The following is a 17,507-nucleotide window of genomic DNA, read 5'->3' on the forward strand; positions in this document are numbered from 1 at the left end:
ACAGAATCTGATGGATTCTTTGGGTTGGTGCAAGTCAGAGAGTCTGAGAGTCCTCTTGAGTAGGACATGGCACTGTTCAGTCTGCATTCTCCACCTTAGAGGGATTAGCAGGCAGCCACAAGGTAGAGGCCTTGAAGTCAGCAATAAAAAACAATCTGCATGGGAATATTTAGCCCTGAAAATTCCTAAAGGCCTCTTGTTCATGTGATACTTTTCCTGAATTATCAACTAAAAGAAAAAGCCAAACAAAGGACAATTCAACTTAATCAGACTTACAAGACTTGGCATAAATTTGCCCAACCAGGTTATTTCCTAGAAGAATAGCTTATAATCTCTTTGCATTCTCCTATGATTTTTTTTAAAAAATACATGTGCCCTAGAATATCTTTTATATTTTTTATTATAAATTTATTTATATATATATATATTTTTTGGCTGTGTTGGGTCTTCGTTTCTGTGCGAGGGCTTTCTCTAGTTGTGGCAAGCGGGGGCCACTCTTCATTGTGGTGCGCGGGCCTCTCGCTGTTGTGGCCTCTCCCGTTGCGGAGCACAGGCTCCAGACATGCAGGCTCAGCGGCCATGGCTCACGGGCCTAGTTGCTCCGCGGCATGTTGGAATCTTCCCAGACCAGGGCTCAAACCCGTGTCCCCTGCATTGGCAGGCAGATTCTCAACCACTGCACCACCAGGGAAGCCCCTCTCCTAAGATTTTAAAAGGGTTCTTCAAAAAAAATTATTTAAGGACAGGAGCCTCTTTAGATGACAAAGGATCCTAGGCACAGGTCAGAAAACTCTTATTAAGCAGTGGCAAAAATCCTTCACTGAGTACTTTGCAAAATGAATTAAGAAGTCTGCCATGTTCTTCTGAAAGACTCGAATAGAATCCACACTTCCAACTGGTTCTCGGAAGGAGTAAAAATTGTTTAAATTGTCTTCTTCTACACTATACTGAGGAACTACAGTCATGGTAGAACCACTTGCATTGTTGGTTTTCTATGACATCTGAAAATGTTTTAAAGATGCAAATATTTTACAAGAGGCTGAAGGCAAAGCTCCCATCACTGCCTATACCATTTATCAGCATGAAATTTACCTTCTGGAAATAGTGTGTGATAATGATCACATTTCCATCAGTGTCTCCACATTTCTATACTCCCTATGACCTTCAGTTGACACAACTATATAAGGGTATCTATCCAGATATTTGGAAATCCAGACAGGCAACTTGACAATTTAACCTTCATGTTAGGCTCTTACAGACTGCTGGGGATTCTAACAGATCCCAGAATTTTTTTTTTTTTTTTTTTTGGTACGCGGGCCTCTCACTGTTGTGGCCCCTCCCGTTGCGGAGCACAGGCTCTGGACGCACAGGCTCAGCGGCCATGGCTCACAGGTCCAGCCGCTCGGCGACATGTGGGATCTTCCCAGACCAGGGCATGAACCCGTGTCCCCTGCATCGGCAGGCGGACTCTCAACCACTGCGCCACCAGGGAAGCCTGAGATCCCAGAATTTTTCTGAAAATCAGTAGGTTTCCCACATAGTTCATAACTTTGCAGCTATTAAGGAGCCAAGCCACTGACCTTAAAAAAGAAAGAAAAAAAATCACATGCCCTAACCCCAGCATAATTACAAAAATCAGCAGGTAGCTAAAATCAGGGAATAGACAACTGGGCAAATCTCAGTGACTAGCCAGAGCCGGCAAAGTCTAATAGGCTGAAGTGATGGTTTTAAGTTTCTTTAATTAAAATGTTCTGATTACAGATCACTTTAAAAGATCATCTGGTTTCTCAAAAACTGAGAGATTTTATTTTTTGTTCTTAAATTCTACTAGAGAACCACCTTGGTAATATGATAACTGCTACTTTCACCTACTATAACAGCAAACCCTTAAAGGATTCCCCCTTAACAATAAAAACACATAAAATTTACTGTAAAGTTCTTAAACAAAGGTAATATCAAGCCATAAAATTTGCCCATATGACATCAAGGAATGGGAAGTAATAAAGATTTGTTTCTAGATTACACCTTCTGAAGAAAAGCAAACCAAAGTTCACAACTTACAAAGTAGGGAAGAAAGTGTTAATTGTATATGCACAGTAGCTGATGTCAAGAATATGTGAATACTCACACCAAAACCATCAAATAAATGAGAATACAGGTCCACTGGGAAAACAAGACTCATTTAGAATTGGATTTTCTTGGACGATTTTAGGCAGTGGCCAGAGAAAACAGGTTCTTGAGCAGTTCTTCTGCTCCTGAAGCCTGCCCCCCTCCCTTGACCACACATTCAAGATAATACCCTGCCTACTTCCAAAGGATCTTTAAGTAGCTTAGGCCCAAACACTAGGCAAATAAAGCAATTAGGAATTAAGGAATAGAGTTCACCTGGAGGAAGAAACTAATAGGCACTATCAAGAACCTGAACTAGGGCTTCCCTGGTGGCGCAGTGGTTGAGAATCTGCCTGCCAATGCTGGGGGACACGGGTTCGAGCCCTGGTCTGGGAAGATCCCACATGCCCCTAGAGCAACTAGGCCTGTGAGCAACAACTACTGAACCTGCGCGTCTCGAGCCTGTGCTCCGCAACAAGAGAGGCCGCGATAGTGAGAGGCCCGCGCACCGCGATGAAGAGTGGCCCCCAGCTTGCCACAGCTAGAGAAAGCCCTCGCACAGAAACGAAGACCCAACACAGCCAAAAATAAATAAATAAATAAATTAATTTAAAATTAAAAAAAAAAAAAAAAAGAACCTGAACTAAGCAAATGGTATTTGCATAATAAATTTGGCTCTCAGTTTTCTGGAAGCCAAGATTAAGAGAGAAACAAGTTGGGATACACATCATTTGTTTTCTGATGAAAGCTCACAAATTTATCTTCAGAGATAATTTTCCTGGAACTAAACAAGAACAATTTATCAGGAAGGTTCTTGTGAAAGGACTGTGACCAATATTAGACTCTCCACTTTCAACCATGGCCTTGCTAAAGATAGAAATACAATTCAGATGGATGCTTTTAGTGACCCTCCATAACAATCTCCCTGACCTAACAATGCAGAGGTGGGACCTGAAGGAACTGGATGAATGCTCGCGAACCCCGGGCCTCTGCTCTTTAGCACCACCACTTCCCTCCCCATCCTAGCTCCTCTTGCTGCTCAGGGGATTCTCAGCCTTACTCTAAAGTTGCAAGAAGGCTGGGACTACTTTTGGCCACTTGCTGCTACCACAAGTGTGTTTGGAAAAAAAAAAAAAAGTGTCAGGAAAAGATAAAAATAATACTACCCATCCAGATCTTGGTTTCTAATACCATTCTCCAATAAAAGGGAACCAGGGCTCCTTGGAGAAATGGCTGACCCCAGGACTGGGACAAGAAATACACAAGATGAGCCTGGGACATCTTGTAGTGCCAGAAAGTAAAGAAGCGCTCAAAAACAAAACAAGACAAAAAACAACAGGGGTTTGTCAAAGGGACACAGGAGCCAAATGAAAGAGCTCCCAACAGCCAAAGCTGTAACAATTTGAGCAACAAAATAAAGCAGTATTGGATTGTAATTCAAAATATAAACACCCAGGAATACATAATGATATAAATGATTAAACAAGCAAACAAACAAACAAGCTGGGGAGAAGAAGAAAATCTCCCATGCAGAACACTCTCAGATAATTCATGAAATTTTAGAAACAGCACCGTCAAGGAGGTCAAGCATACTCCCCACTCAAGTGTGGGCTGCACATAGTGACTTCCTTCCAAAGAGCACAGCATAGAAAGGGGGGGGGGAAGTAACTTTACAGTGGAGAAACCTGACAAACACTACCTCTGCCAGATGATCAAGGTCAATATAACAGTGATAATTCATGGTGACAATATGCTCCCTTGACATGATATGATGAAAATGACCCTTTTTTACCTTTGTGGTCTTCCTCCCCAAAACCCTTAATTCCAGTTTCATCATGAGGAAAACATCAGACGAATCCCAATAGAGGGGTATCCTACAAAATACTTGACCAGTACTCCTCAAAACTCAAACAGCTGTCAAAAACAAGGAAAATCTGAGAAACTGTCATAATCTAGAGGAGCCCAAAGAAATACGACTAAATGTAATATATCCAGGATGGGACACTGGGACAGGAAAAAAGGACATTAGGTAAAAACTAAGGAAATCTGGGACTTTCCTGGGGTGGTCCAGTGGGTAAAACTCTGTGCTCCCAATGCAGGGGGCCCGGGGTTCGATCCCCGGTCAGGGAACTAGATCCCACGTGCCGCAACTAAGACCCGACGCAGCCTAAATAAATAAATATTTAAAAAAAAAAAAACAACTAAGGCAATCTGAATAAAGTATAGACTTTAGTTAATAATAATGTATAAATACTTGTTCATTGTGACAGACAAAATGTACCATACTAACATAAGATATTAACAATAGGGGAAACTGGGTGTGGGGTGTATGGGAACTGTATTATCTTCACTGTTCTTCTGTAAATCTAAAACTGTTCTAAGATAAAAAGCTTATGTAAAAAAATACTATTCAGAAAGATGAAGTCAAACACATACATACACACACACACACACACACACACACACACACACACACACACACACACCTCCAGATTCTCAAGAAATTTATAATCAAAGCCAAGCAAGTAAATAAACATTTTCATATACTTTTTATGTTGTAAATACAAATAGTTAATTTGGACAAGTCTATACCTACCCTTGTAAAATGACATATGATCTACGGGGGAGGTGGCAAGTCTGTGTCTTTCTAATGGCACAGGTCACACATTGCTTTCATTTGCTGAATCAGCTTCATACCCCACCAGTCCAAGAATATGTTAAAAACCAAAAGCCAAATCCACGTCTTTCCGGGCGTGCTACCATAGCAGCAGAGGTCAATCAGCTTGCAGCTTTAGTGAAGCTCTGAAGATGTAATTTCCTTCACATAGGCTCCTACCTGCACTCTGTCTTCCTCAGGTTTATGACCAGTCTGGGGTATCATACTGAGTATACAATGTGTACATATTATTTTAAGGCTAACCATAAACCTTGTAGCTCCTGTATGACTAACTCAGGAATTCAGAAACAGCCAAGTCCCTTGGAGAAGCGCTATACATTGAACAAAAAGGAACCAAAACAGAAACACCTACCCTTTTCTCCTTTTGAGAGACAGTACAGCATAGTAGTTGGACTGAAGGTTCTAGAGTCAGGCCTCAGGTTGGTGTTCAAATCACAGTTGTGCCACTTACTAGCTGTAAGGCCTTGGATATGTTCCTTAACCTCTCTGTGCCTCATATGTAAAATAAGAACAAGAGTATGTACTTCACGAGGTTATTGTGAAAATTAAATTTAATATAGGTAAAGTGCCTAGAACAGTGTCTGGCAGCTGGCAAGCACTCAGTAAGTGTTATTATTATCATTGTCGCTGTTACTGTTAGCATTTTTGCTATTATGGTAACTGCTTGTTAGTGATAACTCAGAACTCCACAATTAGGTCACTAACCATACTTTCAATCTAAAAGTGCTAATGGATGGTAAACTAGATAAAGTAGTCTGCATCGACTAAACCCAGGGATGACTAGGGCCTAAATGGTTGTTGCATGGAGATAGGAAAAGACAGACAGGTAAACCTCAAGGAAGCAGCAGTAAGATTTAGAAACTGAAGAGATACAAAATGCCTAACAAAGCAGGTATTCAACGAATCATTTTAGCAGGGGATAGAAAGAAATACCAGATGACTTCAGCAATTCCTGCAAGTGTTTTACCCAATAAGTAATAAACTACATGAAGGACCCAATAACATTAAGCATGGGGAGAGGAGAAGAGAGGACTGTGAGTGCATATATAATGATCAGGGCTTGTGGGTCTATACACTTCATTTGGTAAGAGTTCACGGTGAATCTTAAACTGTGGGGTCCAAACAGAAAGAACACCAAATCACTGAAGATGCTGTAGTTTTACACTAGAAAAATAGCATCAGAAATACTTTCAAGAGACTACCACAAGTACTACACACTAAGAACATGGACGACTCTGTCAGCCCAGAGCTATATTTAATGGGCAGAAAACAAATTTACTCTGATCTTTCAAACAAGAGCAAGTACCAAGTCTACCAATAGCATCACTGAAATCAAAAGATCACATCTAGATTTTACCCAGAACAAAGTAAACCTTAGAAAGGCCACAAGCAGCATTTAGCAACACTAAATTCTTTCAAATTTCCAACACAATTCAGCAATGGCAGAGCACAGCACAGAAGTAGTTTAAGAAGGCATAAAGAAGTACTGAAAACTAGACATGGAAAATTTCCAGGTACTGGTATGATAAAGGATAGATGCTCTCCTCCTGCTTCTATCAGCACTTACAACATTAACTCAACATAGGCAATACGTCATACTTGACTGGGGGGGAGTGGCAATTGGGGGGCAACATTAACTCAACATAGGCAATACGTCATACTTGACTGGGGGGGGGTGGGAATTGGGGGGTTGCGGGGGTGGGCGGGGGGAGAAAGCTGGAGAAAGAGAGGGAGGAAGGGAGGGGAATGCGGAGGAAAGACCAGTTGCTGCCCTAACAATACTGCTGCGGGGGTGAAGCCAGATCAAATGTTTTTTTTCATACTGTTCCGAAGTTATTTACGGTAAAAACCTCCAGCGTGACCCTTTCAGGCACAAACAAAGCCTTGTTCTTTCTTAACAACTAGTCCCTTGATTTCCCACACGTTGTGTTGAACAATGAGGTTGGGGGCACAGGATAAAGCAGATGACATCAATCTCCCTCAAGTCGGAGGCTTGTTTCGGAGCCCAAATTCTGGTCTGTGGCCAGCTGGCTGATTTCACAGAGGGCTCTACTGTCCAGGATGCCAGGCTGCGTATGCATTTGGGGGCCATGGCTCAGGATCAACCACCAGTTAGCAATTCACACAAGAAACAACACAGAAGTCACTGCACCTCACTAGATTACCTTTATCAATCTGTTCCCTTTTCTAGAAACTAGGCTCAGTCTTCAGAAGTCATCATAAAGATATGGTATAGCAATGTCAAATTCTAAGCAGCCCCCTTCTCTAGACCAGTTGAAAAGAGAGAAGGCTGGGGACAACTGCTGAACAAGAGAAATTTAAATGAGGTAACAGAGGCAGGTTCAGTTGTTTGCCAGTGGCCAGGGGGGTGGGCTGTGCCATGGGCTCCAGTTCCCTCCCCCTTTCCCTCTAAGGATCCATAAGGAGACTGTCTATGCATGGCCCTACGGCCAGCAGGTGGCTCAGTCTGGCCTCAACACCCTGCCCCAGAGAGTCCTCCAGAAGAAGCCTGTCACCCCATCTGCACTTGTCCTCATGAGCCGCTCCAATGCCCAGCCCACAGGTGCCCCTGTCCAGAAGGTGGTAGAGAACAGCAGTGGGACCCCCAGCTTCTCAATACATTCCTTCCCAACTGACGACTTCGAGACTGGGCGTCCTCTGGGCAAAGGCAAGTTTGGAAATGTGTACTGGGCTTGGGAGAAGAAAAGCCATTTCATCGTGGCACTCCAAGTCCTCTTCAAGTCTCAGGTAGAGAAGGAGGGTGTGGAGCACCAGCTGTGCAGGGAGACTGAAATCCAGGCCCCCCTGCAGCATCCCAACATCTTGCGTCTCTACAGCTACTTCTATGACAGGCTTGAAGGATCTACTTGATTCTGGAGTATGCCCTCCCGGTGGGAGCTCTACAAGAACATGCAGAAGAGCCGCAATTTTGACGAGCAGCGTACAGCCAACGATCATGGAGGAGCTGGCAGATGCTCTGATACACTGCCACGGGAAGAAGGTGATTCACAGAGACATAAAGCCAGAGCCGCACTTTTGACGAGCAGCGAACAGCCACGGTCGGGGCGGGTGGGCACCTGGGGCACCGGCCGGAGGCTGGGGGGACGCTGCTTGCAGCCCGAAGTCCATCCTTGTCTGACTGCCTGTCATTGGCCCCCCAGATTATGGAGGAGCTGGCAGATGCTCTGATATACTGCCACGGGAAGAAGGTGATTCACAGAGACATAAAGCCAGAGAATCTGCTCTTGGGGCTCCAGGGAGAGCCGAAGGTTGCCGACTTCGGCTGGTCTGTGCACGCCCCCTCCCTGAGGAGGAAGACAATGTGTGGCACTCTGGACTACATGCCCCCAGAGATGATTGAGGGGCGCATGCACGACGAGAAGGTGGATCTGTGGTGCATCAGAGTGCTCTGCTGCTGGTGGGAAACCCCCCGTTCGAGAGTGCTTCCCACAACGAGATGCATCGGTGCATCGTCAAGGTGGACCTGAGGTTCCCGCCTTCCATGCCCGCAGGAGCCCAGGAGCTCATCTCCAAGCTGCTCAAGCATAACCCCTGAGAACGCCTACCGCTGGCCCAGGTCTCAGCCCGCCCTTGGGTCCGGGCCCACCCTCGGAGGGTGCTGTTTCCCTCTGCCCTTCAGTCTGTCCCCTGAACTGTCCCTGTCATTTTCTCAGTTGTGTCTGTACGTCTGCATATGTGTAGTTAGGAGGAGGGAATCCTGGCCTGTTCCCACATCTATCTTCTACCTCCTCTTTATTTAATAAACACTGAAGCTTTTCGTACTAAATAAATAAATAAAGTAACATATTGTTTAACTTTTATGGAGAAGGAAACAGAGTCAGGTATTAATTTAAAGCTAGAAATCTGTATATAATACAAAAATAAACTAGATTTTAATATTAAATTTTAATGTACCAATTAGCCTTCTGTACTAAACTATCTATTTATTGACCTGTTTCTAACCCACTAGACAACAGTCACATCAAACGTAAACTTGAAAAAGACATTTTTCCTAACAGAAAAAGATCAGCCCTCAGTACAGACAACAGTAATCATGAGCTGAAGTGTAACTGTTCCAAATAAAATCAATTAAAGCTATAGCATAGGGACTTCCCTGGTGGCGCAGTGGTTAAGAATCGCCTGCCAATGCAGGGGACACGGGTTCAATCCCTGGTCTGGGAAGATCCCACATGCCACAGAGCAACAAAGCCTGTGCGCCACAACTACTGAGCCTGTGCTCTATAGAGCCCGCGAGCCACAACTACTGAGCCCACATACCACAACTACTGAAGCCCACGCATCTAGAGGCTGTGCTCCGCAACAAGAGAAGCTACCACAATGAGAAGCCCGCTCCCCACAACTAAAGAAAGCCCGCATGCAGCAACAAAGACCCAGTGCAGCCAAAAATAAGTAAATAAATAAATTTTTATTTAAAAAAAAGCTATAGCACACACACACACACACACACACACACACACACACACTCTCTCTCTCTCTCTCTCTCTCTCTCTCTCTCTCTTCATACAGCTTTTAGTGGGAAAAAATGTTATAAGCCAATGGTTTCCCAACTGCCAAGATGCTTCTTGATAATTTTTATGCTTAAATTGTGATAAGCCTACGACTCAAGGCTGAACTCTCCAAATGATCTTGTTTGGCTTTCTCATCTGTAAGCTAGTTGGGAAACACTGGGACCATAACTGAGTGTAATACCCAAATAAAAGATAATCTCATTTAGCAAAATGAATTATTAATAGCAACAGCACTCTTGAAGAATGACAATGAAGAAAAACCTTAGACCAATTAGATTATTTGGAAGAGGTTAAAAAAAGTATAAGTGATCTAAATTACCAGTAGGCTTTTCTTTCCTTTCCAGTGATGATTATGACATCTCCTCACAATTGCTTTCTCTCTTTCTGTATTTCCAAAATATAAATCACCCTTAGGTAATAACTAACTCATCTCATTCTCTAAAATTAATTCATCCTCCAATTTTCACCATTAACAAGCATTCTAAATAATAAATGGTACTGGAACCTATTAAATTATTATGGTATCATCTAGTCTTTATGAAAATGTGGTTTTCAATTCACAGATTCTGAGTCCCTAAAATGGGCTTTTATTATGGACCTGAAGTAATGAGGAAACTTCTACATTCCCTATGAATGATGAGTTGGTACTTCCTGCTTCAATTCTGTGCAGCAGTCTTTAAATCTGAAACTATTGAGCCTGGTTTAGCCTCATTTTATGAAATGAGTAGGGGAGGGATAACCTCAATTGGAAATCTTAACACAAAACACATCCCAACATGGGCCTGAAGGAGAAATCTTTGCGAAAGAGTCCCACCCATCATTTCAATCCATTTCTTTCTCTATTCAGAAAGGCCTTCGCTGGCCACTCAAATACTTTACCCCATTAATCACGCCTTACCACCTACTGCTTGATTTTTCATTATAGTACTTATCACTATCTGACATTGTGTGTATTTTTAACTTGTATTTTGTCTTTGTTCTCCACTAGAGCTCAAGGACCTTGTCTGCAATTCATTCCTATAACCCCAGCTATCTCTGGCATATACTAAGTATTAAATAAATATTTATTGAATGAATGGGAGAATCACAGAAACTCAGAATTCCTCTCATTAAAATATTCTTTATCTGGTCACTGCAATGACATAGGGTGGGGGAGTCAGATAAGCAATTCAATTTTCATTCACTAGACAGGAAAGAAGAGTACCAACATCTATGGCCCACCACAATGGGCCCTGAACAATTAAAGAAACCATCTCCATCAGCCCTTCTAACAATTCTATGAAGTCTATCATCCCCATCTTACATATAAGAGACCCAAAGAGAAAGGTTAAGTAATTCCCCTAAGACCATACACCCTTTAAATGGTGGAGCTGATGGGATCTGAACCCAAATCTGTCTGACTCCAGATCCAGGCTCAATAAGACTAAGATATTTAACTCAGTTGTACAACAATGCCTACGTAGTATATTAAACTGAAGACACAAAGATGAATAAGACAGCAAGGAGTTCACAAAGTAAGCCGTGTCAAACAGGATGTAATGGAAGCACACAAGAGGGGTGTACAGGCAAAGACTGGTCCAGGTTAAGAGAACACTGTGTTCAAAGAACTGCAAGGTATTCAGAACAGCTAGAGTCAGGAGTAGGAGGAGAGAGGTAAAGAGGAAGGAAGAGGTAAAGATCAGAGATGAGGCTAGGACAGTGCCAATTCATTTGTTCATTCATTCCTTAAGTTGAAGTCCTACTATGTACCAGGCACTGTATTAGACACAAGCATTTCAATGATGATTGAGACATAGCCTCTGCTCAAGGAGCTTAAATTCTACCTGAGGAGATGGGTAAACACAAAACTACAACACAGAGCGATACATGATAACACTAATGTATTCACTGGACATTAAGGTGCTCCTTGACAGGAAGATGATGAACAAGACAGGTCTATCAAGGCACTACACTCACAAAGATCCTTCTAAGAGAGACTGCCTCAATTAGAGCAATAACTAAATGCCAAGCCCAGCTGGCCAAGTTTTGCACTTCAGAAAGCTTCCAGTTCTCCAAACCTCAACCCAAACCACGGCTGCTTAAACCATGGGTGGATATATGACCAAAGAGAAGATAAGCAACAGGCTGTTCAGAGACTTAGATATAAAAAAGGAGCTGAACCAATGAGATCCTTGCACTCTGGAGTCACACCTTAGAAGCTGAAATGATGCACAGAGAGAATCCTTGAGGCAGAGTATGGGCCACGAGTGGTCAAAATTTAAGACAAAGCAGAACTAAGTGGACAGAGGCTATGAAAAAGGTTGCAAACTGTGCTAAGGAGTGGGATCAAACCACGGATAGGTTCTGTGGCCTGCACAATATATTAAACTGTTAAAAATGACACCCAACTTAACGGTCTCTAAAATACCATTTCTCACAAAAAGGAACCACAACTTCTTGGAGGAATAGCTGCATCCAGGTCAGGGGTTTGACATACAAGAGATGAGCCTAGGGCATCTAGTTGTTCCACACAAAAGGGCAGCTATCAAAGCCTAATAGGATTGTGTCAAAAGGATACAGGAGCCAAAGAGACAAGTGAGCATAGAGATCGAATGCAACTGACTAAAACAATGACTCCAAAATTGAAATAAACAGCAATAAAAAATGATCTCAGTATAATACTTAAAACAACAACAACCTTCTTCAGACTACACTGGAAATGACAAGGGCAACTTCCTTACTCTGAAAACTGTCAATAAGAAGGAATAAACTCTGCACTTTCCCCGACTTTCTTTCCTGAATTATAAATTTTAGGGTAACCAAATGGCCTCAAGTGATGAATTCTTTAATAATTCCAGCTAATAAATATGAAAGGAACAACAATTAGAAAATCATCATTTCACAACCTTAATGAAACAATTAGTTTACATAAGTCATCAATGGCTTTCTAAGTGAAAGATTAATCGGAAGTTTTACATTGGAGGCTTCGGGCTGTTACCACCTTGGTAGGCAGGATAATGTCCCCACCCCCCAAGAGATGTCCATAGCCTAATTTCCAGAACCTGTGAATATGTAATCCTACAGGCTAAAGGGGTTTTGCAGATGTGGATTAAATTAAGGGTCATTATAAGGGAAAGAGGGAAGCAGTAGAGTCAGAGATGAGATGATGGAAGCTGAGGAGGGAGACAGGTTTGGGTGGGAGAAAGGAAGAGAGAGAAAGTTTTGGAGATACTATGCTGCTGGCTTTCAAGACGGAGGAAGGGGTCACCAGCCAAAGAATGCAGGTGGTCTCTAGAAGCTGGAAAAGGCAAGTAAATGGATTCTCCCCTAGAACCTTCAGAAGGAACACAGTCCTGCTGACACCTTGATTTTAGGACTTCTGACCTCTAGAACTGTAAGATAAATGTGTGTTGTGAGCCACTAAGTTCATGGTAATTTGTTATAGCAGCAGATGGACACTAATACACCCAACTGAACCCACTGATCTATCTTCGCAGCACTAAGGAGCACAAAAAGTACTGTGTGCTCTGCCATGATGCCACACGAGGTACACAATACCACCCTTAAAGTAACCTCACCAAATGATAAACCTGAATCTAGTTACATCTTTACAGCTGATTCCTTTTACAAGAAATATGGGGGAAAGAACTCGTTAAATGACACCTCAAGGAAGCAAAGACAAATCCAAAATGTAGGACATGATTTAAGGACCTCTGACTCCAACAATACAATTTCAAGCATATAAAAAAGGTGGGGGCAGGGAGGGAGAGTGGACTGCTATAGATTAAAGAGATTTGAGTGATACAACAAATTAATTTTAAATAGATATTTTTGAGACAAGTGGAGAAATCTGAATATGAATTGGTTATTATTAGATAGCATTATGGAATTATTGTTAACTTTGCGAGGTATGATTATAGCCACATAACACTGTGATTAAGTTCATTATTTTTAAAAGATTCATCCTGAAGTATGAAGGACTGAAATACCATGATATCTAGGATTTACTTTAAAACAGTTCAGCATCAAATGAGAAGGGAGAAACAGTTAAGATGAAACAAGTGTGACAAGATCCTGATAACTGTTGAATCTGGGTAATGTGTACACAGTGGACTGACTGCACTCTTCTCTATAAAACTGAAAATAAACAAATGCCAAAACTGATTTGAATTAGTTGGTGACATTTTAAAATCAGGAGCTTTCACATGAAAATCTGGATTTCTGACTTCATTTGAAAAATCAGATGTGGCAACAGGCCCACATCAAGAGATGAGTACTGGCTACTCCAAACTGACAGTTTCCACTACTCCCAATTATCTCCCATTTAACATCACTGCCGTTTTTCTTATAGCTGGCCCAATTCATTCATTTACATTACCTATTTGGCGTTTAGGTTAAGGACCCCAGGAGTAGTCCGATTAAGCTGGCTAGTGGCAAGAGAACAGAGCAGACATGGGGAGAGCAACTGTGTGATGGTAAAATGCTAGTGCGTAGATGCACAGACTCCTGCTGTCGAGGTCCCTTCAGCAGTCTTGGATACAGATGTAATTCCCATAAGACTATGCTACACTATATGCTTCCTGTATTCAGTACTTACTAGAAGCAAGGCAGTATGCTTGACATTCTGAAAAATACAAACATGAAAATAATTCCTGCCCTCAGGATACTAACAGTCTAATGAGGAAGACAAGATATAAATATAAGTAATTACAATATAAGATGAAAATAAGTGAGTTTAGGGTACTGTTCAGGGTGGTTCACAGGTAAAATGCAAAGTGGGGAGTGACAAAGCATATAAAGCTTCAGGAACAGGTCATGAAGAACGCTACAGAGTATGCTGGGAAATTTACATTCTACCAGATGAAGAATAGTGAGCCACGGGAGGGTTTTAAAACATAAGTACAAATCAGAGGGGGCAACACTAAAGATGAAAGTAAACTCTCATTGCTCAAATTCTCTGATTCTATGCACTACACACCCTTTGAAGAGCCAGAAGCACGACCCCCAAAATGTTGTATCTAAGCATATAAAATTATACCATCATCTCTTTCTTGGCCAAAGGTGTTTGGTACCTGAAGAGAAAACAGAAGGCTGGCTCATTGTGCAACAGCACTGAAAATAGTTTATATCTCTCAAATAACGTTTATATAAACTGCATCTGTTACCACTGCTGGGTTCCAATACCTTAAAAATAAATTATGATCTTATTATACCTGAAACTCTATTAAAATGTAAAAATATTTCTTCCTGTTTAGTTCAAGACCCATTCTGTTAAAAATAAAAACTACGTGCTTATAGTGAATGAATAAAATTACCTAAAATACAATCGAATCTTGACATATATCAAATTATATTAACGTTTCAAAGATCAGGCCCGGTCATCCTAAATGTAATATGGGACCAAACGGCACTATAGTAGTAGTCGTCACCATCCAAGAGTATCACTGAAATTTACTGAAAACTTGGCCAAGTCCAGACTCTGGGGTACCAGAAAGGAAAGGACTAGAGACTGAAACCGTTTTGTGACCAATAATCGACTTTAATCAATCACAAGTATTACAAATAAAAAACAAGAGAATAAGATTGCAGCACTTTTCTGTCACCTTACTTAACTCCCAAACTAAGAATCAATTCCAGCTCTGACCACCAGTATGTTCTACTACCTCTCTGAGCCTCAGTTTCCTCATGTGTAAAATGAGGCTAACAGTACCTACTTCGTAGGGTAGTGTACGAGCTAAATGGTAATACGTGTACAGTAGCACAGGACCTGACACACAGCTGATGCTCAAGAAATAACAGCTTTTTGTTATTCACAGTAAGCTCCCGTGCTTCCGTCGTTTTCCTGCAGGTGTCTTAAGACGTGTCTTAAGATGTGTCTTAAGACGCCGGTCCCTACACATAATCAGCACCCAAAGACTTCTTTGGAGACCCAGTTACAGTTCAAGGTACCTAAGACCAAAACAGGTATAGAACCGCGACAAGGACCTAAAGTCAAGGCCGTCGCCGCTCAGCTGTCACCACATCCGCCAAGGCCGGGCGGCCCTTCAATGGGTTCCCAGCTTTGGCGCCCAGCCCCGCCCCGCGACAGCCAAAGAGCAGGGTGAGGGGGCGGTCTCGACGGCTCGCCTTTCGCGCTCCGGGAGGCCAGACTGCCCTCCAGGCCTCCGCCCGCCGGGCTCTCGGGTCCTCAGCTACCTCGCCGACTCCTTCAGTCTTCTCTCCCCGCCCCACCCAGCACCTCACCTTAAGATGGGTGCGAAGGCCGCCGGCGCCCCCAGACTGGTCGGTGATCTCGTACGCGCCCGTCACCAGCAGGTCCTTGTGGATCTCTTCGCGGAGGCACTTGCGGGAGTTAACGGGCAGATGGAAGGAGATGGCGAGGACCGAGGTGGGGCCAAGCAGGAGTAAAAGCAGCAACGCTAACGGGCAAGGGCCACGCTGGGCCTGTGGGCGACAGAAACCAGACATCGTGCCGGAGACTGTTCACCACCTTGGGCCTCTATCGCGCCGGAACCGGGAGGGATCACGTAGCTCACCTCTGACCTTCCAATGCCGCTGGCGCCATTTTGGAGGCTGGCAACTAGATGAAAAATGTATAGTGAATCTTTTTAAAGGGAAGAAGGCATATGATACCACGTAATGCCTTCAAATTAAAGTGGTTAAATGAGGTTTTCTAGAAGCTTCCGGAAAAAGTTTCATTTTTGTTAAGCTCTGTGACCGCTCAGTCGACCATAGCAAGTAAGGGAAGCCCAGGAAGCAATTCTCCTTGAACACCCGGAAGTAGCGCCCGCGCGTTGTAAGGTCGGTGATACCATAGCAACCAAGCCCCAATAGGAAACAGCCACAAAGCCCATTGCTGGGCCCGCCCACCAACCTCCCAGGCGCACCGGACGTGGGGCAGAGGCAGAGGGTGCGCTGTCCCAGCGCCTTGGTGACATTTGGGACATTGAGCACTTGAGAGGCAGACTTCGAGAGGCTGAGAAAAGATTCTAATTTGGCTCTTAGGCGAGCGGGGGCCAGAACCTCAGAAGGGGTAGAGGTCACCTGGTGAATGTGAGCTGGAGGTGTCCAGTTCATGCTCCTGAGCCGGGTATTGGTCTGGAATAACTGATTTTTTTTTTTTTTTTTTAATAAATACATTTATTTATTTATTTATTTATGGCTGTGTTGGGTCTTCGTTTCTGTGCGACGGCTTTCTCTATTTGCGTTGAGCGGGGGCCACTGTTCATCGCGGCGCGCGGGCCTCTCACTATCGCGGCCTCTCTTGTTGCGGAGCACAGGCTCCACACGCACAGGCTCAGTAGTTGTGGCTCACGGGCCCAGTTGCTCCGCGGCATGTGGGATCTTCCCAGACCAGGGCTCGAACCCATGTCCCCTGCATTGGCAGGCAGGTTCTCAACCACTGCGCCAGCAGGGAAGCGAAGCCCCTGGAATAACTGATTTCTGAATGTGCATCTTAGTTAGCAAACATTGAGCACCTACTCTGCTAGGTACTATTCAAGCTAAATTTGGATTCTGTATTTAAATTGTATAAAACCTTGTTTTAGCCCACTGTGGGAGATGAACCTAATGCAGTTTACCAGATAAGCGTTGTACAGGGAAAGCAAGTATTGGTGTGTTTTAAATGTTTAAGTTACTTTAGGGATCAAATTGGCTAGTCTATAGTAAGAAAATTTACATGGTAATCATTCACGCTTTCATTTAACACATATTTACTGACTACCTACTGTGTGCCGGACACTAGCATGCATGCATACCGACATGTTTATTGATTTAACGAACCATTATGGGGATGCTATCAAATATTCAGGGCTGAAGAAAATAGGAAGATAAAAAAGGAGTACTCCACAGCCTATGTTTAGAATTATCTACTTCGATTCATGTTTATTGAGCATCTACAGAAATACCCAGGAAATGGACTGTCTGCTCTTAGTAAATTAAATAATTGTTCTGTATTTATAACTTCTTTCAGTCTTCCTGGAACTGAAGTCCCATAAACAAAACAAGAACAAACATAAAGGAGCTGTAAAGCATTTTAAAATTTGACAAATGTCATATAATAATTACTTTATGAGGTGTCTACTTAGGAACATTTAGTTTGATTATTTTATCCCTAATCTAAGATATGATTGCTCATCTACTCACTACATCCTGATAATCTGCACTGGCCGTTTCCCTGCCAGTGCAGGGAATCAGAACCAAGCTGTTATCTA

At 42.9% G+C, this 17,507-nt stretch overlaps 1 protein-coding gene and 1 pseudogene across 1 annotated transcript in view; one reads left to right on the forward strand and one right to left on the reverse strand.

The window, feature by feature from the left end:
• TMED10 (transmembrane p24 trafficking protein 10) overlaps positions 1 to 15,929 on the reverse strand; it is a 53,385-nt gene extending 37,456 nt beyond the window's left edge. Inside the window, exon 1 of the mRNA XM_007117125.4 lies at positions 15,538 to 15,929. Coding sequence (XP_007117187.1) covers positions 15,538 to 15,762 — 225 coding nt within the window. The 5' untranslated portion in view covers positions 15,763 to 15,929. The remainder of the gene's footprint in view (positions 1 to 15,537) is intronic.
• On the forward strand, positions 7,307 to 8,473 carry LOC102981602 (aurora kinase B-like; annotated as a pseudogene).
• Positions 15,930 to 17,507: the final 1,578 nt, after the last annotated feature.

Source organism: Physeter macrocephalus, chromosome 11 (assembly GCF_002837175.3).
Source record: "Physeter macrocephalus isolate SW-GA chromosome 11, ASM283717v5, whole genome shotgun sequence".
In the NCBI taxonomy this organism is placed as follows: Eukaryota; Metazoa; Chordata; class Mammalia; order Artiodactyla; family Physeteridae; genus Physeter; species Physeter macrocephalus.